Consider the following 23517-nt stretch of genomic DNA (forward strand, 5'->3'; position numbering starts at 1 on the left):
AGTTTCACAGTGTTTGTTGGGCCACATTTCATTCACCACGACCTCTTTGCATTGAATTTTTTTTTACATGAAAGTACAGTTCGTGTTTATAAAAATTCATTCACATGTAGTTTAAACCGAAGTTTGATCACATTTAGTTAGGATTTGTTAAAGATGACAGAAATCTTATTTTGTGGAACTATCAAAGTCATTTGCCCTTATGTCAATGAATATTGAAGGTGGATGTGAAGCTGGCCTATTCCCCATATCTTCCTTTGTTGGACATTTTGTATAAGCTGTCATTTTTTATTTGAACTACGCCGCTGTTTTGAGTTTAGTGTTACTATAGACCACCTTGTTTGATGTCAACGGTGGTTGCGTTTTAGTTTTTTTAACACAAACGTATGAAAAAATACAACGAACTGAATATTCATAACCAATTTAAACTGTTAAACAAACATCTTTAAGGTTTAATTAGACATTAAAGATTTAAACAAATATAAAATAAATAAAAACTGAAAACAAGAAGTGCTTCAGGACCAGGGTTTACGTTGCGATATAATCGTGCAAAGTCCTCTATAAGAGATGTTTGCAATGGTCTATTTTGAAACAGTCAGCAAAAAGAATCCGATGTTGAAATTCATTAGATAACTTTCATTCAGTCACACAAAAAGAGACAGAAATAAATGTATATAAATTTGGTTTGTCTAAAAAGCTGTAAAAGGACATGTAACAAAGTCAAGTTTATAACCCTGTGTGTTCAAATATGCACGTTTGAATCGTAAACCATTTTGAAATGATCGTTTATTTTCAACAAGTTTTATTTCCAAATTACAAGCCTTTTTCATTTCACAAAATATTTACAACAGAAAACCTTCCCTCCATTTTATCCCCAGTACGTAGTTAGTTTAATAACGTTCATTGGTCAACATTTCCTTTACGTAACTTCTTGAAAAAGAAACCCCCCAAAAAATCTCATTCCCTGTTTCAAAGTCTTTTTATAACTGCAAGCAGTTTTATTATTTTTCTACGAGTGCATATAAACTCTTTTCCACATGCACTCAGCAACAAACAGGAAGTCGGAGCCTCTGTTGCTCGGAGCCGGAAATGCTATGAAACACAAGGAAGAACAAATACAGCATTGACAGAAAATGCGAAGGAATCAAGTGCACCGAGACCCTCTGAATACAGGGCCATTTTGTCAGTGACTGACACGTGAGCGCTAAAGCCGACCGTCGAGTCAGATATAATGAGAGACCGTGGCTAAACGAAAGAATGCGAAACCAATACATCCTGTGTTTAACATACAGGATGCAAAGGGGAGCATTTCTGTGGCTTTGAAGGGCGTGAGAGACAGACTGAGGACCATCTGAGGTCCGGACTGAACGCTGAAACGTTTTAGAACCGGTCAAGGCCTGTTACTTAGGAGGCGTGAGCAAAACCACGAATCAACGTAACAAGCGTTTCCAGTGAAAAAAATTGAATGGAAATCGTGACGGTATGAGTTTCCTCACGTGCCTGCTAAAAAAAGTCACAAGGTGGCTGTTAAAATCCGAGCTAACATGTGCTTGTGCTATTTGTGATGAATAAAAAGACCACAGACTCCAATTTAAGTGAAAACAAGCTGAATATGGAAGGCTGGGAAACTATACAGAGTTCTCGCACATGCTGCATATGGGTACTCCAACAAATAACAACCATGTGAAGATAATAAAACTTTTGTGGGCTACAATTCTCTCAATGGTAGACCATTAGGCGCTCACTAAATCATTTTACAGCTGACGTCCATGGTTTCATCGAACGAGTCAACCGTAATTGCGAAAATTGGGATTTTACCAAAGAAAGTGCGACATTACCGATGACAACAACCTCCATTATTTCTGCATCCCCTGCAAGAACTGAGTGTTTCTAGAAGAGCAACTTGCATTCATGGTGTATCATCACAACACCATTAGTGCCTAAATAATGTGCAAATCTATGCTTGACTTTGTGATATTAACTTTTCCACTGCGTTAGCAGTTTATTCTAAAGGATTGATCCGTGTACAAAAATGCCCCACATGCATTTCTCACACCTGGTGACTGACAGCAGTCACTACAGCACGGGTTAACTGGTGACGTAATGCTTGGTGGAAGACTGGCCGTAGAGGCTGTAGAAGTCAGTGTGCCGATGCGACTGCGAAGCATCGATCCAGTCACGCATGGACAAGCTCTGGAGGGGCTGCGACATGGCCGGCGCGGAGGGCAGAGGGCCGTGCGAGTACTCCTGTGAGCTTACCGGCCAGGGGAAGGAACTGGAGCGAGGGTACGGCGGATGTCCGCGGTGGTTGGACACGGAAGGCACCCCTGAGCAGTAACAATTGTCGACCGTGCACATCAGGATCTTCCGCGCTCCGTACTGGGGCAGCTGGGAGGCGCTGGTGTTCGGGTAATGGGAGTGGGGAAATACGGATGCGGAATGGGGTAGGGGTTGAGAGCCGGAGGCTGAGCTGCTGTTTCCTACGTGCTGGGAGGAGCCGCACGGCCCTAGGGCTTGCTGGGAGGACTGTCCCTCGCCCGGGGCGGAGCCTTGAGTGAGACTCAGGCATGGTTGCTTAGCAGCTGCAGGGCCTGATGAAGAGGAAGAATCCATGAAGCTAGCGCCCGCTCGGCTGCTGCCACTGCCTTCGGGGAACGCCACGGAATGCCTGCGTTTCTCGCACAGGTACGCAGGAATACTCTGGAAAAAGTTGGCAGGAGCGCTGAACGGAGCTAAAAAAAGACAAATCGGAATGAATGATTAAAATATAACTAAAGGGGAATTGCTGCGGTAAGATACGACATCAGAAGATTTCAGATCATTAATTAGCTTTAATATATTATTTCAGAAATAGCCTACCTTCCAGCATTTTGCAGAGGTTTTTCTCTCTTTTAGAGATTTCGGATAGAAAGAGCTTGGAGTTGAGGCTGCCCACTTTGTACGTTGACAATGTGCCGCCCACATATGATTGAGACCTACAACCACAGAAATGTAATCACAAAAATTAACCAGGCAAACTGATATTTATATTTACACAATAATAAGAGAGGGGTGATGACTTCTGAAAGATGAGATGATGAATAATGTATGAACATTTTGCTGTTGAACTGCCTCGCTGACTCACCTGTCCATTAGGATTTTTACAGACTTTGTGTTCTGAAAATAAAAAAACAAAAGCATATATTAGAGTTACAAGTATACAAATACTTTTTTAATAAATTACATCTCAATTTTGACCTGAATTCTGGTACACTTTGCAGTGTACTGTTGGGGCAGCAACATTCTTAAAGGGATAGTTCATACAAAAGTTGAACACGAAGAAGATATTTAAACAAGTAAACATGTTTTAATGGTAGTCAAAGGTGATCCTGAATTGTTTGCTTTCCTAAATTCTTCGAAATATCTTCTTTTGTGTTCAACGGAACAATCATTTCTTTCTTTTCCTACTATGGAAGACACGGATGTCCCAGAACTATCCGTTTCTAACATTCTTCTCGATATCTTTTATTGTGTTTAAATCAGTAAATAAAGAAATCATTTTTATTTTTGGGTGGAGTATTCCTTTAAGAGCATCTTATTTTGTGTTCTGCAGAGGAAAACGTCATACAGGTTCGAAATGACATGGGGACGGGTAAATGATAAATTAATTTTCATTTTTGGATGAATTAAAAAAACAAACATGGCGCACAAGTTTCAGAGAACAAAAATCATATGGAATATGCAGTTATGCATGTGATAATCTAATGTACAAGCTACCGTGTGCCTGAAACTACTGCATTTTCTTACTGTAATTTGAGATGTATTTTGTATACCGTATTCTTTTTTAATATATATTTTGTGCTAATGAGAAATTTTGGCATCGATACGTAATAATACTTGAATCTTCAAATCTTATGCTCTTATATGTAGAGTATAGGGAGAAACATGAAACAGTAAACCATATTTACATGTCGCACAGAGTTTAGCTCAATAAAAACATGTAACTTAATCGGATTCTGTGAATCTGAACGAAGAAACCAAATGTGAAAAATACACTTCTACATCCTGGATTAAAGAGAGGTGACCTGTGCATCCAGCAAATGAAAAATAGATGCCTATTCTACATGTATGTTCTAAAAATAGTCATTTCTGACATCTTCGTTCACGATCACGTCATTTTGCTGGTTAAAAATCTGAGTTCAACCATAACAGCCTGGCAGAGTGAAACTCTTCATCATCCTCTTCATGACACAGGACAAAGACTCTTTAAAACACTGCTAAATGTTACCATTTATAACAATCACAGACCATCTCGCAGTGACAACGGCAATAAAAAAATCAGGTCACCTTCATAAAACCGATGTCCTCTGCCTTATCGAAAACCATCTGGATGGAGCCGAGCAGTTTCTTGGCTTCTTGCTGTTTCTGGTGAAGCTGGAGGGCCTGAGCAGAGTTCTCCTGGCAGAACTTGGAATGGGCTTTATCCAGAACCTCCAGGGTCTTCCCTAGATCTTCCTCCAAAAGCTGCTGCATTTTCTGATACTGCAGTTGTACCTCCTCCTTCAGATGCTGCACTTTGTCCTAAGGTTCCGCGGATCAAAATCACTTATTATTATTCAGATCTTATAGCACCTCAGCAATGAGGTTACACACTGCATCTAATTGTGAGCGAATGATTAGCAAAGACCACTGTGGAAACACGGTTTCTTGTTGCAGGGAACTAGGCAAGAGAACGTTGTACAAATGTGCTAATGTGGTCATTAATCACAACAACAGGAAGAAAGGCATGGATTAAAAAGCTAAGTGTTTACTTTGAAAGCTTGCAACGGATGCAGTTGTTCTGCTAATAATAATAATAATAATAATGCATATGCCTGTCAATGGATGAGGAAGACACACTTACTTCCATGAGACATTTGTCAGATTCTAGTTTGTAGAGTTGCTCTTCGATGTCTTGAACCCGGTCCTCAATCCGATCTTGTTGTTTAATCAACATTTGCTGAAAGAGATAAAAAGATATTCTTAGATTAGTTTTTTATATTGTAAAATTCGGTTGACTACATTTGCATTGTCGGTTTTTAAGCTCATGTACAGCTGTTTTTCACTATATGAATACAACAAAAACCTTTGAAAATGATCATTTGCCGTACATGCAGAGATAAAACGATGTAGAGCAATGAAACAAGAATGCAAATTCATTAACAAACGTGTTTACTTAAATATAGTAATTAAATGATATTTTTTGGAAAATTTGCAGGATTAGTAAGATTTAAGAAGGCAACTCTAAAATAAAAAAACAAAAATATGAGATCATTACTTAGAAAAGCCCAGAGAAACCTGACCACTTTGTTTTTAAATACCAAGAACTCGAAAAAAAAATGTTAAGGAAATGAATAAACGTGGTAGTTCAAACTAAAATAAACAAATCTGTCATGATTTACTAACCCTCTTGTCATTTCAAACCTGCAAACCTTTCTTCCGCAGAACACAAAAGAAGATATTCTGAAGTAAGTTGGTAACTTCACTTCCATTGTATAGACAAAAAAAACATCCAAGTGAAATGGTACCAGTTAACAACATTCTTCAAAATATCTTCTTTGGTGTTCTGCGAAAAAAAAGAAAGTCCTACAGGTTTGAAATGACAAAAGGGTAAGTAAGTGAGGACATTATTTTATTTTGGGGTGAACTATCCCTTTAATTTTAAGATGAATCAAGGTTGAACCACACGGCCAATTCACCTTGATGAAAAAATTCGGAATTCTATTCAGCATTTGTGTACACCACATTCTTAATGCTTGAATAACTGGTATAGATACTATTTTTGTATTTTAAAATCGGCATGTTGAAAATCCTTGTACATCAATGAGCCATGTATGTGAGGAAAAAACTGCCAAATAAAGTGCACAAAATCATGTGAATATTCATGAAGCTGATTCCTTTTATACCACTAGCTATTCATCATTATGAATATATTCGTAATATATACACTATATGTCGTCTAACCCCAAAGCTCAAATATAGAAAAAAGTGGGTGGGTGGGTGTTTGCATGCCATGCATAATTCATCAAGGGAGACTGGATTCAGGTTCCACATTACTAATGCAGAAAGACAGAAATGAGAAATTAAAATTCACTTCAAACTACAAACTAGCAATTCTTTGTAGTAGACTAGCATTCCCATAAAAAACGTCTTTTAAAAAAATAAAACAAAGAACGTGAGCAGACATCAGACACATAAATGTATCTACTGTTGTGATGGTACGAAAGTAACTTTGCCTTTGCTAACTTCCTGTTCATTTACTTTCAGCAACACAATTGTCAAAGCCCCCGCAGAGAGTGATCGGTTTCCGAAGAGGAATTTCAATTATTTTCCTTTCATATTCCACGGCAAACAAAAGAAAACCACCATCACCAGACGACTTGACAGAAGTTCAGTGGTACCTAAGGAACGAACCAAATTAGCTTTAATTAAACAAACGCCCCATGCAAGAGGCGGCCACAAAAGCGAAGGTGGGGGTGCTGTCATGGCAACAAAGCTCTTTTTTCATATCTGTATATTCAGAGGGGAATATGGGAGAGGGAAACGGCGAAGGACAGACAGCGTAAAGGAGAGAAACGAGAATGTTCGCACCGTCTTTCACCATTTTGTCTTTGTCTGCGACCGAGGCAGAGACAAATCGCATTGACCCCGCGAGTGTGCTTTGGAGCCGAGCTCTGTAATGAATGCAGGCCAGCTCATAGATAACTGCTTCCTGTTCAAAGAGGACAAACCTCAGCCACACCAAGCCACTGGAAAGCTCGCTGGGTTGTGCCGGCAAGTGCTAATGTTAAATTCAGTAGCATCAAATTTTTATTTTAATTAATAATCTCACTCGCAGAATAATAAAAAACCTTATACAAAACAAGTAGTCCTGAAAGAAGGAAGCATAAAAATCTATTTTCGAAATCTGAGGAAGTAATGCCCCGATTCATTCAAAGAGCAAAAAACACAAACAAAGAGAATCAATGTCAATGGACAAACGGAAGACCCAGGGAGGGATTCGCTGCAGACTAATGATCCTCAATCACCCCGTCTGACAGACGCTTATAACAGCTGACTGTACCCTCGGTGCCAAATGAACTACATCAATCACTGCAGATGATACGTGCAGCCCAACCTTTTCCTCTCAACGGATTTTGTTTGCAGAGCGAATGACAAATTGCATTCGCGATCACCAAGTTTTAGCGGCCTGCGTGAATGACGTCTCTGCATGTGCGTTTTGCATCAACTGATTTTAGATGTGGCACAAATACATTCGATTTGGCAGTGAATCAGTTTTCAGTTAAGTCTATTACGGATACAGATATCTAGTATGAACTGTTACAGCGTTCACATTATTTTAAAGTGTTAGTTCACCCGAAGATAAAAATGCTGTCATCTTTTATTCAGCTTCATGGCGTTTAAAACATGTATGTGACTGTTTCTTCGTTGGAACCCAAATTATAATATTTTGCAAAACGTCTTAGTGGTTTTGTGTCCATACAATTGAAGTCAATGTGAGCCAATTTTGTTTTTGGTAACCAGCGTTCCTCAAAATATTTGTGTTCTGTAGAAGAAAAAATTGACATGTTTCAAATGTATGACTTTCTATATTCGGCAGAGCACATAAGAAGATGTTTTTAAGAACGTTGTCAACTAACACCCATTCGCTTGCATTGGTTTTGTGTCAATACAATAGAAGTGAATGGGTGCCGGTGCTCGGTTCCAAACTTAATTCAAAATATCTTCTTTTGTGTTCTGCAGAAGAAAGAAAGTCATACATGATTGAAATGACAAGAGAGCGAGTAAACGCTGACAGAATTTTCATTTTTGAGTGAACCATCCCTTTAAACACGTTGAAGTCATTCCTACGACAAGCCAACTGACACGCAACATGATGTGTTTGGATTGCAAAAACAAGTTTGAAAACCACCCACTACTTTACAGATTTAACTGCTGTTTATCTACATCAACATCAGGAACAGAAGGTCGAGGCATAGAAAACCACACGGAGACATAGAATGTCTTTGAAGCTCTAGGATCTAAGACCGTGGCCTAATTGTAATGACTGATGAGCTTGGGCTGCCGGCGGAGGCCTTAAGGGTGGAACCTAATACCTCATGGCAGTGGTGCTGGCTTGCCATCCAGGACAGACCTCTCTCAAGGGGGAATGGGGGTAGGGTGCTCGGAATCACTGTCATTTCAGACCAACGTCTCTTGCGCCAAGGTCAGAGTGAACGAGGCAATAGCAACCTTGCCCTGAGCAACAGTCCCAGACAGGGGCATACTTTGCGGCATATGAATGTGGAAAGTGTGTCAAACTAAACTGTACCAGGTATGAATTTAGAGAAATGCACAATATCACTGTACATACATGGATAAACTAGCCTGTGGAAAAACTGAAACCTACTGGACAGACATGGTTTAAGTTGCAAATGCATGTGATAGAACAGAGCAAGGTTGGTTGGTTAGTCATGGCTAGGATGTCGTTTGACAGAAATGGCTTTGACGCTGTCAGAGAAAAGTCATAGCATTGGATTTTATATAGTCAGCAAAAAGGGAAATTACACTGGCACATTCAACCGAATGAAACCAGTGGCCCAGCCTCACCCTTAAAATATAAACGCAAATGTAGAATAAAAACACATTATTATTGTAACAAACGACACATAAAATTCAGGCAAAAGACCACTGTGGTTGTGAAACGGCACTTTGCTTTGTTTCCCCTTTATGAATCTGCTGCTTCTTAACACTATAAAAGCCTTAGAAATGATATTTCCAAAGCAGTGTGCATTGCAAAAAGGGGAAAAGGACAATTCAGGTCATTATGTTGCAGCAAGACTAGGAAAATGCAGGGTGATGTTAGGGGTGAATTCAATCCCAATCTGGCATTTTCCCTCATCTGTGCCACAGAAAATAAGAGTCATCATTAAATTCTCCAGTCGCAGTCCTCCCCCTCCCCAAAATGCCACGCAAGGATGCACCTGTGCTGGGAAGATAAGCCCAGAGGAGAGCTTTGGTATTGTTTGCAGCTCTACCCAATTGTTTATCATTCAAATGAAAGAAAAAAGGGGGAAGGGGACAGAATAGTTAGGCACGACGTCGATGAAACTCAACCTTCATTTAAAAACGAGTTGAGAAACACAACCACTGAAATGACTTGATGTTCTGAAACAGAACGTAGTGGTTTATGGCTAGCAAGAACTGAAAACAGATTTGTATCAACGATCAGGCAACTCAATCTGACCACTTACCCTGATATCGTTTCGCCTGACTTCAATATCACACACGGCATGGCCGTGGTTGGTAGCACATCTGGAGAAGCAGCAGTATTGGCAGACAGCCACATGCTCGGTTTCACAATGATACAGTCTGTACTCATCATGCTGTGGACAGCTCCAGGCCATGACGTCCTCCGCGTCCACCAGTAAGTGTCCAGCATTGGAAGAGGGTTGTTGGAGATGAGTCTGTACATGGGAATGGCAGCAGGGTGCGTTACACCTAAGGCAAACCTTCTGGGCTTGGAGCGGAGGACCGCGACGACACAAGATACAGTGCAAGACCGCGGGCGTCTTCTCGACATTTAAAGCATTAAACTTCTCAACGATGTTGGACAGTTTGTGGTTCTTCTCCAAACTGGGTTTTTGGCTGTAGGCGTGGTTGCACTCAGGACAGCGTACCATTCCTGCATCTTTCGACCAGGCCTCGTTTATACACACGCGGCAGAAATTGTGTTTGCAAGGGAGTTGAACCGGTTCGGAGAACACATTCAAACAAATGGGGCATATAAGCTCTTCCTCGAGACAGTTCTTCCAATTCTCCGCCATCTTCGACGCTTTGGAGTTCACAGCTCGCCTGAAACTTTAGAGGCAAGTGGAAAACTGCATAAAAACCTTGTTGAGGCGTTTGGAGAATCTTAACTTTCTCAGGGCCTTTGTAGTCAAGACCTGTTCCTCTGTCAGTCACAGACGCCGAGAGATGAACAAACCTCAACTTGGTGTCAACACTGCAGAAAAGTATAGTTTCACACAACACACTTTTGCTCAAGGCAGCAACATTACACCACCCACTTCTTTATTCGTTCGTGTCAACTGTAGGCGTCCCGAGAATTTTGTACAACAGCCAAAGCTGTAAAGTGGACTTTTCTGTCTTGTGACTTTAAATGCCAACACGCTAGCTCATATCCCGCGTGTGTAACGATTCTTCTCGCGCAAACTATTTATCTATGACGACTCTGAATAATCCAGTCTGCGCGACCAACCTTACAGCTCTCGTTCGGGAGGTTAAGACAAGCCGATAGGCCGTTTTTCGAGATCGGCCTCAAGCAGGAGACTGTTTCATGAAGTGAACTATTATTCTCTCGATTTTCGTTTATTTTGACACGTATGACAAGGTTACAGTTTTGCTGCGCACCCGCTTTTGAAATAGCATCACGCCGACACGAAGAGGATTATAATCTTTCAGCCAGATCTCCCAACACAGACGAGTATTACACTTTACGTTCAAATATCCTTCCCTCGCATTCGAATAAGCTTTATATTTTAATTTCACACAAAGTGAGCCTCGTTAAACCCAACCGATCGGTTAATCCCTACACATACGTGTAGACTAGAGGCATATTACACTTCCCCCTCATTATAACAAAGGAACAGTGAGAAAACATACACTGGTATGTGACCAGTCAATACTCCCAAGTCTAAAGGAAACCGGACTGCCAAGTGCTGCACTTTGATCTCTTTAAAGCGCCCCGCCAAAGGCTTTATTCAGTTCGAATGTTTCAATGTATCCTTCAATGTTACATTTAAAATACTTGGTATCGTTTGCCTACTGCGCGGGGCCAGTGTCCGTGTCCTTTGATTCCTGCACAGAGAAAAAAAGGCGAGGATAAAAGAAGTGCTTAAAGGCAACCAGCTCTAATGTCATATTCCGATACACGTCCAAAAATAAACAGGCAGCCCTTCTTATTTTAAGGGAAACGAAGCCGATCTCTCTATTGGCGTCTGTCATCTGCCATTTTGCGTTCCTCTTTAGAAATGAAAAAGAAAACGTATGTGCGCGGCCCCATCGAGCTTCTCTCGCTTCAGTGCTGAAAAGAAATCAAAAGTCGATTACAGCCGTGCGTTCCTCCGCGGTTTCCGAGTCCAATCGAGGCCGATTCGTGAGAACGCGCGTCCATGTGCCGATCCTCAAAACGGCCCGATCTCACCATGGTATTATTTATGGATTTCCCCCCTCTTCTCTCTTTCAGGATTTCATGAGGGTTGGAATGCAGGAAAAGAAGCGAGAGTTTCAATACACACAGAGCTTGGCGTTCGCCCCTCCCATCTCAAAGACCGCTCAGCCAATCACGTGACGCGTCACGGTGTGAAAAGGAGGGGCTCCGAGGAACAGGGCGGGGGCTCGGTTAAAAGGGCAACCGCGTCGGAAATAACGCGAAGTCAAGTTTATTTATGTAACAGTTTTGACAATTTTCATTGTTAGAAAGCAGCTGGACATGAAACGTATAAGACAAACATTCAAAGTCATACAAGTAAAAACAAAAACGGTGAAAACACAGACGTTGTCATGTCTAAAATCCATCGTAGGTTCAAAGGAAACAAACCATTGTTATAGATCGCATCATCTTCATGGAATAGGTTCCACCAAACGTGGTTGCCCCTTTAAGAGCTTCGTCATAACCAAAGCCGCGATCAGTTCGGGGAATGGGTGAGGGGGATCACGGGGATTTCTTACTTTAGTAGCTTTAGTGACACGAAGTTGTTTAACTCAGTGACATAGTCCAGTCCTTCCCACATAGGAAACTTCTCAAACACCCTGTTGATGATGACGTGCACAAGACCCAATAAAAATCACCTTTTGTATTGAGCACGTGTCCATCTCATGACTAATATGGCCGTTACAGTTTGCGTTTACCTTTGGTTTCCTACAACGTACCAGACAAAGGGACTTTATGTTAATTAAGGCAAATCACGTGTTCTCACGGGAGCCAATTATCCTGCAGTAATTTGAAACCCGAACCTTCCGAGTCAGGTGAAGCCTGGTGGTTCATTATTCACGAGGCGCTGCGTTCCAGACACTTCGGATTTAGGATATTTTCCACCTCAAACCAGGAAACTACGTCTGGATTTAGTCACATTAGAAGTATTTATTAACATTAAAACACTGTAATAAATTAATAACACTAAAAGGTGTAACTTTAACATTAAAACAGCGCCGTTCAAGAAATTATTTCCGAGGTGGGAAGTACCCTAAATCCGAGGTCCTTGGACTCAGCATTAGATATTTGTCGATGTAAAGTAACGTTATTGATTGTGCTATTCAAGTAATTATTAATGTTTATAGCATTATTTCACTATAGTCATTATAATACACAAAGATTCCCAGCTGTGAGACCAGATGAAGTTATTTCCGAGAAAAAATCTGTATTCTCATCCGTGGTAAAATTGTACAGATGAGAAACTACAGAAGTAATAATTACTCAGAGGCTCAATAAGAAGCCATCAGAAATACAACAGTATCCATTATGCTCACAATATATTTTCGACGATTGTCCTTTTATTTCATGTAACAGCTCCTTGAAATCTGCAATTTTATTATTTGATACTGGACTCGGTCTGTAAGCTTTTATACATCCAAACTTTCCTCAAAATTTTGTGACAAAAGTAGTTAGTGTTACACACCAGTTGCATAGTCACTGCATTAAAAAAAAGAACATCTAAGGGCTGCAGGCACACACAAAGACGAAGTCTTGAAACATTACTTTTCACTCATTATACCAAGGTATTGTCTCTGACACTCTAAGAACCATATATAAAAGTATTTCCTATGGTAAATAACGTTTTTCCAAAGGAAATATTCTTAAAATATGAAGTTACCAAAAGAGCATATGTGCCCATCGTGCAGGCAGTAGTTGGACATAAGATTCAACCATAATAAAAAAACGTTTTATTTTTATAAAAAGACGAGTCTGGTTCTCGTAGTATTTTTGCAGTATTTTCCATACCTGTAAATTCACTGCAACTTTATGTGTGTTTTGACAATAGGATCTTCACTAAAAGTTGACAATATAAATGTAACTTTGGAAAACTCTTATATAAAACTATTTTTGTACCTTCGAGAATTCTATTTGTATTGAAATGTCAGACTGGCTGAGTAAATAATCATGTCCCATCAGTTAAATTGACTCTAAAACAAAAATAAAGTGAAATTGGACATTTGGTACAAAAATAAGTTATACATGCACACTATAATATACATTTTTATAGACAATTATCATCAATGGCAATGACTGAATACATTTGAAAACGTTATATATAAAAACAAATATTACTGGTACGATAAAATCTAAAATCTTCAATGTATTTTCAGTCCTGATGGTATTAAAGAAACCTCCACAGATACCCATGCAAATCCATATTGTGTCCCTGGAATGTTGCTGAATGCTACTGTAAACATGCTTTTATCTATAACCACAGTGTTTTTCTGTATAGACCAATAAGGACATAGGCAAGAATCAACTTCTTTTTCGGGGCGCTTTGATAAAATCTGATTTGGCTTCATTATCAAGTCATCTAAATATACCTTGACGCATCATACCAAGATGTTTCAGGGGCAGTCTGATAAATATGGTCCCAAATCACAAGATTATCTTCACCGTTCATATTTGGTCACAAATATATACTCAGTATAAATATTTAACACTCAGCAAACTTAACAAAGTAAGGCAGGATTCAGCAAGATGCACGTTAAACTCAAACGTCTCTTGCCGTTTTGGCACCCGTATTCTTCATCTCGGGTCGGTCGGTTGGCAGAATTCCTGGTTTTGAGGAATGTTCAGGACTCGTCCCTCCTCCATCTTCTGACTCTGAGAGCATTAGATAGCCTTTACATCAATGAGGTGGTTGTGCTGGGCGCCCTGCCTCAGGGCCTTGATGCCTTGCAGTCTGCGTCCATGAAGAGTGAAGCGAGACCACGTCAGCAGCTGAAGAAGGGCGCAGGAGATCGGTACAAACACAAGCAGGTAAAAGCAACCCTGACGCAGTGGCATGGGGGACGCGGGGGCTGAGATCACTCCTGCGCCCACAGAGTTCCTCTCGAAGATGTCATATCCTGAAAAAATGAAATGAAAGGTTAGAATGAAAGGTTAGAAATTTCCTTTTAAAATGTAATTGTAATATAATTCATTGAGGAATGAGAGATAATCAGTTTTACTATCCAATACACTGGAATTCATCCATATTTAATCATGGTTTTATTATTGAATATATTTTGCTGCTGTCCTTCCAAACCTCTATTTGATGTCAAAATTGGCTTTTTTTCAGCAAAAGGAAAAATATTGCATTTAAATACTGTGTTGTCAAAGCTGACAAGCACTTTTTAATACTTTTTATTGGTTAAACATTTGCAAAACCCAGTGACAAACATAAAGGAGGACTTATAATAATGATTTAAGGCACAAAATATAGAGATACAAGGTTTCAGAAGGACAGCAGCGATCATGGTAGTTACATGTCATAAACACATACGATTATTTTTGCACCTAAAAAATGATGTATTTGATAAAACAAAAAGTACAGGACCGTATTAAATTATTTGGATAACCGCATCTTCTAAATTAACCACAAATATGATTTATTGTAATGTTGGTACAGAACTGTTTATGCACAATACATACACACCTGTGTAGACGCATAGCAACCAGGTACCAATGAGAGGGGCAAAGGTCTGGCCAGGCTTGGTTACCAAGGCAACCATGCCAAAGAGGAGGGCAGAAGCTGCTTGCTGCCTGCGGTTTAACACAAAGTCTTCGTCCACCAGGTCAGTGATTACCAGGTTTAGAAGCTTACAGGTTCCTTCGGTGAACACGCGGTTACTATGGAGAAAGGTTCAGGAACAGAAAAGAATGTTGAAAAATAACTTCAAATGAACATTTTACTTTTCTGTTGACCCCGTTTTTATTTAAAACCTGTGTTACTTTCTTTCTTCAGCAGAACACAAGAGAAGATTTTGTAGAATGTTGGTAACCAAATAACAAAGGCCCCCATTGACTTATATTGTATGGACATAAAAACCGATGCAAGTGAATGAGTTCCACCATTACCAACATTCTTCATAATATCTTATTTTGTGTCACACAGCTTTGAAAGTATAAGAGGGCGAGTAAATAATGACAGTCACCCAAAATGAAAATTCAATTACTTTAAATCAACTCTGAAATTCTAACTGTACGTTCACACGTTATGTCGCTGGCGGTGTGAATGCACAGTAATGCATCAAATGCAATATGCAGGAACCAAGCAAAGAGTTTTACAAACATCTGAGAATTCTTAAACCCTCCCTGCTACTTTGCAATTTGATATAAGCTCATTTAGCTCGGAGTATGAATACTAATACGATTCTAGTCAGCACTTCTCACAGTACACATCTTTGGACTGTTAGCATGGATATATATCCTCTGTCTTGAACCAACAAAAGCACACCTGCCTCAAACAAAGATTAATAACCAAAACGTGGAACTTTGAATTTCCCATCACGTAAGAGGCACAGCATCTGTAATCTCAAAGTGGAAGAACCTGCCGGACGTTCATTTCTCACCTAGCGATGAAGATGCAGAGCAGGTACACCTGGTCAGCCCCGGCTAACAGCATGGCTATGCTGAGTCCTAGCTTCAAGAGAAAGAGCCAGCGAATTACCTGGTAGACACCCAGTCTACGGCACAGCGTCAAGAAGTAGAGATTGTTCAGATGAGGCGCGATGTAAGAAAAACCTGTGCCGGGAAAATAGGTTCCATTAGGAAGATAATGAAAAAAGCAGCATTGTCCCCAGAGCATCTGGGAAATCTTCATTAGTTCTAATGAAGCTACTATTAAAGTCTTCACGTTCCCACAAGCATAACACAGCCGACATTGTTGATCCCACAGTGGTCATGTGACCATGTTCTTTATCTCCGTCGTTCAATAAAAGTCTCTTACCAAGCAGGAAGGAACCGGTGGAGGCAGATATACGGTCTGACAGGAGGTGCTCCAAAAACAGGGGGAAGAAGTTATTGTTGAAATGACAGTGGAAAACCTACAGAGGAGGAGGAAAAATATAGAATTGGGTGTTCAATAGTGCTTTTACTTTGTGTAACTTTTGCTTTATTGCACATGTGCACAATACCTGTACAAGGTTCATCGAAGCGAACCACATGAAGTTCCTGTGGCGTGACAACTGCTTCAGATATTCTCCAAGAGTAACAGACTTCTCAGAAGAGGTAAAAGGAGCTTGACCAACACTGAGTCTAGATAAACATCAAGAAAAACGGGCAAGAAAAAAAGGATTAAAAGAAGCACTATACTTATTGGTTGGCCATGTGTGATGCAGTTGTAAAACACGTAAAAGCGCACATTTGTGACAACAAATTGTAAATTAATGCTCAAATTTTCACTGTTCAACTACAATATTTGACCAAAATCATTCATTATTTTGAATTGAATTAACAATAAATACAAATATTTATTTGGTCGATAAACATGGGCTGTATCTTATATAGTCATTTTACCATGTTCGCCTCCATTATCCATTAAAAGGGACAGTAACACACAGCTTCCGATGGCTTTAAAATCTACTCGGTTTCACCCATAACAGAGAACCACATAGAAAGCGCAACTAGAAAACAGGATTGGCTGAGTGGAAACTAAATGACAAAAACAAAGGTGAAAACAGATGCAGCGGATTGAAAACTCACAACTTGAGCATTACTGTGTGGGTGGAATGAATAATGGAGAGCACAGCTCACACATTCTTTCTGAGAGAAACAAACTATCTGAGGTTTGGGGCTAAATCTATCATTTCTGTTCAGTTAACTATTGTTTAACTTTTTTGATTTGCTTGGCGAAGGCAATAGTAACTGTAAAATTCACACTTAAATAGATTTAGTTTTAATTTTAAATTAAATCAAATGATCTTTCTTATGGATAGCCCTTAAAGGGATAGTGCACCAAAAGTTTGACCTCTGTCATCCCTTACTCACCGTCTCGTCATTTCATTGTATGACATTCTTTCTGCAAAAGACAAAAGTAGATATTTTAAAGAATGTTGGTAACCGAACAATGGCGGCACCCATTCCCTTCTACTGTATGGAGAAGAAGGGTACCGCCGTTGTTCGGTTAACAACATTTTTAAAAATAACATATTGTTGTCCTACAGAAGAAAGAAAGTCATACAGATTTGAAATGACAAGAGGGTGAGTTTTCATTTTTGAGTGAACTATCCCTTTAAATTTTAGGGTTTGGGATGATAACCAGCATGAATAGTTTCAGAGATCTCTGGGAGAGAGGAGTGCATTGGCTTCAATTGATAAAAATGTTCACATTTTTGGTGAACTATTTCTTTAAGAAGCTTTTCTGATAACACAAATTTTGGATGTATGTATCTCACAACATCAACCAAAGCAAGATTTCTGGTTGCTCCATGGGGAGTGTTTTTGCAACTAGCTTGAAACAAATAACTTTTGGTGAAAAGTTGCTGCTAAACCACTAGTAATGAGCAATTGAGGAACATTTAACACATTATTAAGATATTAGTTTTTCTCTCACTCAGTGAGTTCCTCCTTCTTGCGTGGTTGAACTTCGTTCTGAAAGCGATGGCACAGAAGACGTGAAACCACAGCAAAGCCCAACATTGAGAGGGCAGCTAGCGTCACACAGAATAACCTGAAGGAATAGAAGTCCTCCTTGTTCCAGAAGGAGTATGAAAGGAAGACGGACAGCGAGCCCAGCGCGCTGAACAGGGAACTGTGGAAATTGAGGCGAGTGCGATCGTTCGCTGACACGGCAAGGTCGGCCAGGAGGGCGTTGTGGTTGAGATCCACCACAGTGAGGAACCCATCGTAAAGGCACAGGCAGATGAGGAACTGCAGTCCAGGCCAGGTCCAGGCCACCCAGAAGGTCAGGAAAGAGAGAGCGAAAAGAGGCCCGCTTCTGGAGAGCGCCTGCAGTCGTTTTAGAACCACCTCGGGGGAGGTGATCTGAGACCCGGACCTGAGCAGGAACAAGAGATTGTAGTACTGTGATATGAAAAACGAAGACTCTGATAAGTATTATCATAATGTAAACAGGGCTTTTATAAGCACAGTATGTTCAATGGGTTGGAAGGTTTTTAAATTTGCAGATTATCATATTACAAAATTCCTGGTGACAGAAAACTTTAGCGGTGAAGATATCTCTGAACAGTATTAGCCCTAGAACAATCTTTATGTCTCGCAAATCCTTGTTTTCATTTGTTAAAGATTAAATACGATAATACTTATACCTGTAATGCATGTAGAAATATAAAGGGGTCAGACTTACTAACAGCTTGCGGCAGCGCAAAAACACATCTTTTAGCGTAAAAAACGATTGTCGGTATTTACTTAAGACACGCTGGGGAAATGTGCGCTGAAAATGCGTGGACACAGCTGTTTTTGCGACTGAGCTTATTGCATATGCATTTGTAGGAGTTTCCTCTTCTGATGTGAGCTTTATGGGAGGAGAGTTTAGTACTATACTAAAACTTTGACTATACATAGGTTTTTGAAGTATTCAAATCATTTTGTTTTTGCAAACCATTGCAATATTTCAACAATAGCTATTTTAAACGCATTTTTAATCTTACGTCAGCTTCTATTCCGGTGTAGACACGGAGTGAGGATCGTGTTCTGGGATGTAAATGACTATTTCTTGACAATTGACATGTCATGCTCTACAAATTCAGCTACAGCGACATAAATGTGGTGACTAAAGGTCTATGGCTTGTCCACAACTGCAACGGTTATCATATGATCAGCACTTGCAACACTTCCGTAAGCGAAGTGATTTCTGAATAACTACATTTGAGGATTCTTAAAATAACTGCCATTAATTATCAACTAGTTTTGAGTAAGCAATTCACTTTAGTATTTTAAGTAGACTCATTAAATCCATACTGACACATTCAAGCTCACATTCTTAATGGGATTATCGTCAGGCTCTCAGGGCTGGTGGTAAGTGGGCAGTGTGAATGCTGTAAACTGTTACAAATGTGGATTTTCAATTTATACAGTAACTTTAAATGATAAGTGCAGAGTAAACAAAAACTTACAGAGGGGAGCTGAGGAAGGAACGGTCACTCAGCCAGCCAAAGAGAGGATCATTCAGACTGTTCCAAATCAGAAACACGGACTGTGAAAAAAGAGGTGTATTTCATAAAGCTCACACGAGACTGCTCTGAGACTTCAAATAAATTACTGAAATAAGAATGTTGTGGAAATGTTATTTAGGGACCAAAAACCTGATGCCAGACCTAAAATCATGATATAACTGCTTGTAACGTTAAAACTCATTGGTTCTTGCCGTGTCCTTGTAGATTTGTTTTTATTTCACTTTTGTTAAATAAGATCAAATTTAATTGTCTCACATAATCCTATAATTTCAAACCCCCAAAACCTGCATGGATTGCTTTTATAATTTATTTATGTTTTTGCTTTTCTGGAGTGCTGTGTAAGACTTTAATATAAAATTATTTGTTTGTGTTCAAGAGTAAATTATATGATATACTTTTACAGCATATTCTTTGTTTTCACATTTTCAACCACACTACTTATTATCTGAAAAGTACATCTGGGCTATATTTTAGATAGATGCAACTTTTTCATATTTTGTTGGTTTAGGAAATGACAGTATCCAAATGCACTTGGGTGCTACAATAAATATTCATCCTGCATTCTAGATTAAATATTCATACTGTATTCAAACATATTAACCCACCTCTCCCACCCAGAATGACAATTTGTCAATCTTGTAAACAGACACAAAGGTCTCCACGTAATACAGTAAGAAGACATTGTGGAGAATGGAGACGAAGAGAGCCAGGGAGCCATAGAGCACAGCTGTGGAGACGCCCTGCCAGCGGCCCCATCCTCTCCTTCCCATTCTTTGCAACTTCTCTACACGTCCCGCAGGCCGAGGTCATCTCTCTAACCACCCCTGCATACAGACAGACCAAACCAGCCAGATTAAAACCACACACATGTAAAACAGAGGGCATAAAAAACGTCAGACGTCTATTGTTGTGTCAAATATGAGGCTGGTTAATGTCTGTTGGTTGTAGGTAATATGGAAATTGACATATCTAAATTAGATTCCGAGAAATGTAATTGGTAAATAGCCAAGCCAACGGGAAAACAGCACATCTGTACTTCGTTGCTGATCTCTATTTAATGAATCAGCACTTTGCTTGAATTTGGAAAGAGGCTACAGCACCGACGGACATAACGGAAACCTCTCCGAGCTATTTTGACAAAATAATAAGTATGTTGGGGAAAAGGACAGCACAAGCATCTTACTCAAATCACCAAACATAGATAATCACAGCTTTAAAAGGTCAGTCAAGCAAACTTGGAATTATAAATATAATTTTTATAAAATACATGATGTGATTTGGAAGTAACAAAACACACAGCATATTTAGGCAAAAGATAAAAAAATTGTTTATATATATGATATTAATATATACATGCAAACATTTTCTAAATATATACATAATATAAAAATAAATATGCACAGTGCACAGCCATATGCTATTATGTAAATACAAACCTTTATTCTGGATGCGAATCGTTGAAAAGCACGATTCCCAACTTGAAACAATGCATGATACAGGGTTCATGACTATCACAATATTCGAACATAATGTCCACATTAAAAATAGGTCTGTCACTCTACATAAAAAAAAGAAAACTGAATCTTATCAAAAAATTGAATAAACAAAACTATTTCAAAATCTGTGGCAAAGAACACAAAAAGAAAACAAAAGTATATTGATGACATTATGTAACACACATATATATATAGTTGCATTGAGATATGAGCAGCAAAAAAATCTATAATCTTAAATTTGTTTTTCAAAACATGTCTTAAACAAAATGTTGACATTATTGTGATCAAATACAAAACACCACCATAAAAAAACTGGCCTCAAGTTTACTTCCGTGGAGTGTTTTAAAGAGTTAAGGAAGAAGCCAGCCACTTTCCCTTTTCAATAATTATAATGGCTAAAACTGCCTGGCCTTCTTTCCTCATTCTGGACAGTGCCCAGCAAGGGTGACGTGGAGACTCATGGGAGCAGATCTCCAGTTGTTTTGGGTTTCACATTGTGCCTGTAAACCCTAAAACCACTTCTGATTAGAAAGAAATCCTTTGAATTTCTAATAGCACACAAACCTAATAGTTTAATGAGCTCTCATCCCAAATTCAAAGACAACAAAGACAAGCGTTGTTATTCAGGACAGAGATTTCTCACGTGTCCGATGAGAGATGAAACCCGAGAAACATTATTGTAGGTGGAGACCTGCATCATTTATCAAATATTGAAACAATACCAATGGTAGGGTGGAGCAGACTGTTTTGGTGTGAATTTCCTTGTACAAAATAAACACTCTATTTGCAGGACATCTGACATCTATGACAGCTGCTTTGAAACGCAATCCCAGAGTGTGGCATGAGCAAAATGTAAAGAAAAAGCTTATTGTGGAAGTTCTCACAAGTTGTAAATTTGACTTGAAGCACTCATTCCAAAAACTGCATGTCTGATAGCAAAAGCTACATTTAAAAAAACTCTTCCCCTCTGCTCCTACAGAGGACAATGAAGGACAATTCCAGGCTTAAACATGCGATAAACATGCGTACTCTGTTATTCTTTGCTGCAAAGATAGACATCAACCTCTTTACAGGATCATAATGCAAACACGCAGTGATTCTCGTCTCAACTGTGCAGGACAGTAGGCTTCCTGGCAGATACGATTTGGAGCCAACAAGAGATCAAGTGATCATTGAGTAAAGGACCTACTTTTTTGGCAGTGCCCTGTTATAGTAACAGGTTGCCCACCTGTGTCATTCTCTGCTTGGGAACTACTCTTCCATACACACTGATGTGGCTTGTACTCAAGTCAACTATAAAACATTAAACATTCACACCCTTGTTTATTCTGTTTATGTTCTCAGAGATCCACATGCCATGTTAACAGCTATTAAAAGCTATTGCAACTAAGATAAACGCTTTTTACATGTTTAAAATAAATATATATATATATATATATATATATATATATATATATAAATTACACCCCTAAATGAAAATCAACCCATAGTTTAATCATGATATCTGTAATAAAACTATGGTTATGCAAATTTAAAGAAATAAAAATCAACTTTACCTGAACTCTAATAACAGTGTTTACTCTTTATGATTATAGGACTCTATGAATAATAATAATAATGATTTGATGTTGTTTAATGTCTATTTAATTATTACGTTTTTATTTTGTACAAGGGCACAAATGGGATCTTTGGAACTCCAAACATAAAAGCAGCTAAATCTTTATAACACATACGCTGTAAAACCAGCAGAGTTTGTTGTTATTTCACAAGTTAATGTTTAACAAAACAAAACAGTAACTTGTATGAACAAAATATAGCAAATATTTTCAATTTCAGCTTAGTTTTAGTAACACGGTCAATTTGACCCTTTTACTGTAACTATGGCAATAAGAGACCATAAACCAAGACACCATATGATCCCAAAAACCCGGCACCTGTAACTAAACATTGAATATACGTTACTTATCCATTGAACTTCTAGTAAAAAAACAACAATTAAAGAGGAAATAAAACCGCTTTTAACTTGACTTCAAAGCTATAGTTTCAAAATATGCAAGTTGAACCCATTTTGAATGTCTGCAGCAAAAGATAAATCCTAATAATGGGACGATAAAACTTATGTCTGCGCTAGCTTTTAACAACAGTTGACTTTATTAGTAATATTTGTTTGTTTTTTCACCGAGCAGAGAATCGGATTGTAACTTCTCTGAATCGAATCGACGTTTGACCCGCGATCAGACACTTTAAATCTTTGCCGACCCTTTAAACTACTAATCCTGGTCAAATTAAGCTCGCTAGCAGGCTATCCGCTTTCATATCTGTGGAAGCAGCGACGTGTCACAGTCCACAGACACCATCAACCGCCAGACATCATGCCGGGAACACGTTACGATCAGATCCTGTGTTTTACACATATATGATTTGAAACACTTACCATGTGAAGTCCATATTACGGTCAGCTGATAACGAAAACGGACGCCGTGCGGTCTCTCGATCGTGGAAGCATGTCATGTATTGGACGAGGAAACCCTTGACGTCACGAGCCCTCCTCCCCCACCACCACTACAGCTGCTATCGTCCACGTTCACACTTGTTCGACTTGATACGGAACCGCGAGATCCTACAGGCGGATGACATCAAAGTATCGCGAGAGCTAATCGAAGGCATAATTATGTGGGGGGGTTTTATTCAAGGAAATCTTTGAAAGTAACAATATTATACAGATCAAACAATAGAGCACACAAAGAGGAAGAGAAAAAAGGATTAATAAATAATAGAGAAAAAAAATTAAATTATATAGCGCCGCATCTATGGAAGCAAATAAGAGACATAATGTTTTGAAATTTAATAGCCAATGAATACTTGAGTT

At 39.2% G+C, this 23517-nt stretch overlaps 2 protein-coding genes across 3 annotated transcripts; both read right to left on the reverse strand.

The window, feature by feature from the left end:
• Positions 1 to 759: 759 nt before the first annotated feature.
• trim8b (tripartite motif containing 8b) lies at positions 760 to 11292 on the reverse strand. The gene is made up of 6 exons (XM_079476412.1): positions 9249 to 11292; positions 4880 to 4975; positions 4324 to 4557; positions 3122 to 3153; positions 2857 to 2972; positions 760 to 2729 (listed from the first exon to the last, which is right to left on the reverse strand). The coding sequence occupies exons 1-6, from the start codon at positions 9819 to 9821 to the stop codon at positions 2086 to 2088; spliced, it is 1695 nt and encodes a 564-aa protein (XP_079332538.1). The 5' UTR covers positions 9822 to 11292; the 3' UTR covers positions 760 to 2085.
• A 1203-nt stretch (positions 11293 to 12495) lies between these two features.
• mfsd13a (major facilitator superfamily domain containing 13A) lies at positions 12496 to 23265 on the reverse strand. 2 transcript variants are annotated; one of them, XM_079476061.1, is made up of 9 exons: positions 23083 to 23265; positions 19758 to 19976; positions 19093 to 19172; positions 17571 to 18014; positions 16153 to 16273; positions 15966 to 16062; positions 15589 to 15760; positions 14673 to 14866; positions 12496 to 14103 (listed from the first exon to the last, which is right to left on the reverse strand). In XM_079476061.1, exons 2-9 carry the CDS (start codon positions 19920 to 19922, stop codon positions 13868 to 13870), a joined length of 1509 nt encoding a protein of 502 aa, XP_079332187.1. In that variant the 5' UTR covers positions 19923 to 19976; positions 23083 to 23265; the 3' UTR covers positions 12496 to 13867. The 2 variants fall into 2 exon arrangements, with proteins under 2 accessions (XP_079332187.1, XP_079332188.1); XM_079476062.1 differs by having other exon boundaries at positions 12537 to 14103; positions 17688 to 18014; positions 23083 to 23214.
• Between the last annotated feature and the right edge of the window lie 252 nt (positions 23266 to 23517).

Source organism: Barbatula barbatula (genome assembly GCF_947034865.1).
Source record: "Barbatula barbatula genome assembly, chromosome: 16".
NCBI classification, from domain to species: domain Eukaryota; kingdom Metazoa; phylum Chordata; class Actinopteri; order Cypriniformes; family Nemacheilidae; genus Barbatula; species Barbatula barbatula.

Bases quoted from the DNA above. Each gene is read 5' to 3' on its own strand.
- trim8b (XM_079476412.1), bottom strand. From the start codon at position 9,821: ATGGCGGAGAATTGGAAGAACTGTCTCGAGGAAGAGCTTATATGCCCC. The intron at 4,976-9,248 runs GTAAGTGGTCAG...TATCTCTTTCAG, and splicing joins TCAGGCGAAACGATATCAGG to CAAATGTTGATTAAACAACA. The intron at 3,154-4,323 runs GTGACCTGATTT...TTTTATTTTCAG, and splicing joins AGGACATCGGTTTTATGAAG to AACACAAAGTCTGTAAAAAT.
- mfsd13a (XM_079476061.1), bottom strand. From the start codon at position 19,922: ATGGGAAGGAGAGGATGGGGCCGCTGGCAGGGCGTCTCCACAGCTGTG. The intron at 18,015-19,092 runs GTAAGTTTTTGT...GTTCCTGCTCAG, and splicing joins TCCTTCCTCAGCTCCCCTCT to GTCCGGGTCTCAGATCACCT. The intron at 16,063-16,152 runs GTATTGTGCACA...CCTCCTCTGTAG, and splicing joins CTTCGATGAACCTTGTACAG to GTTTTCCACTGTCATTTCAA.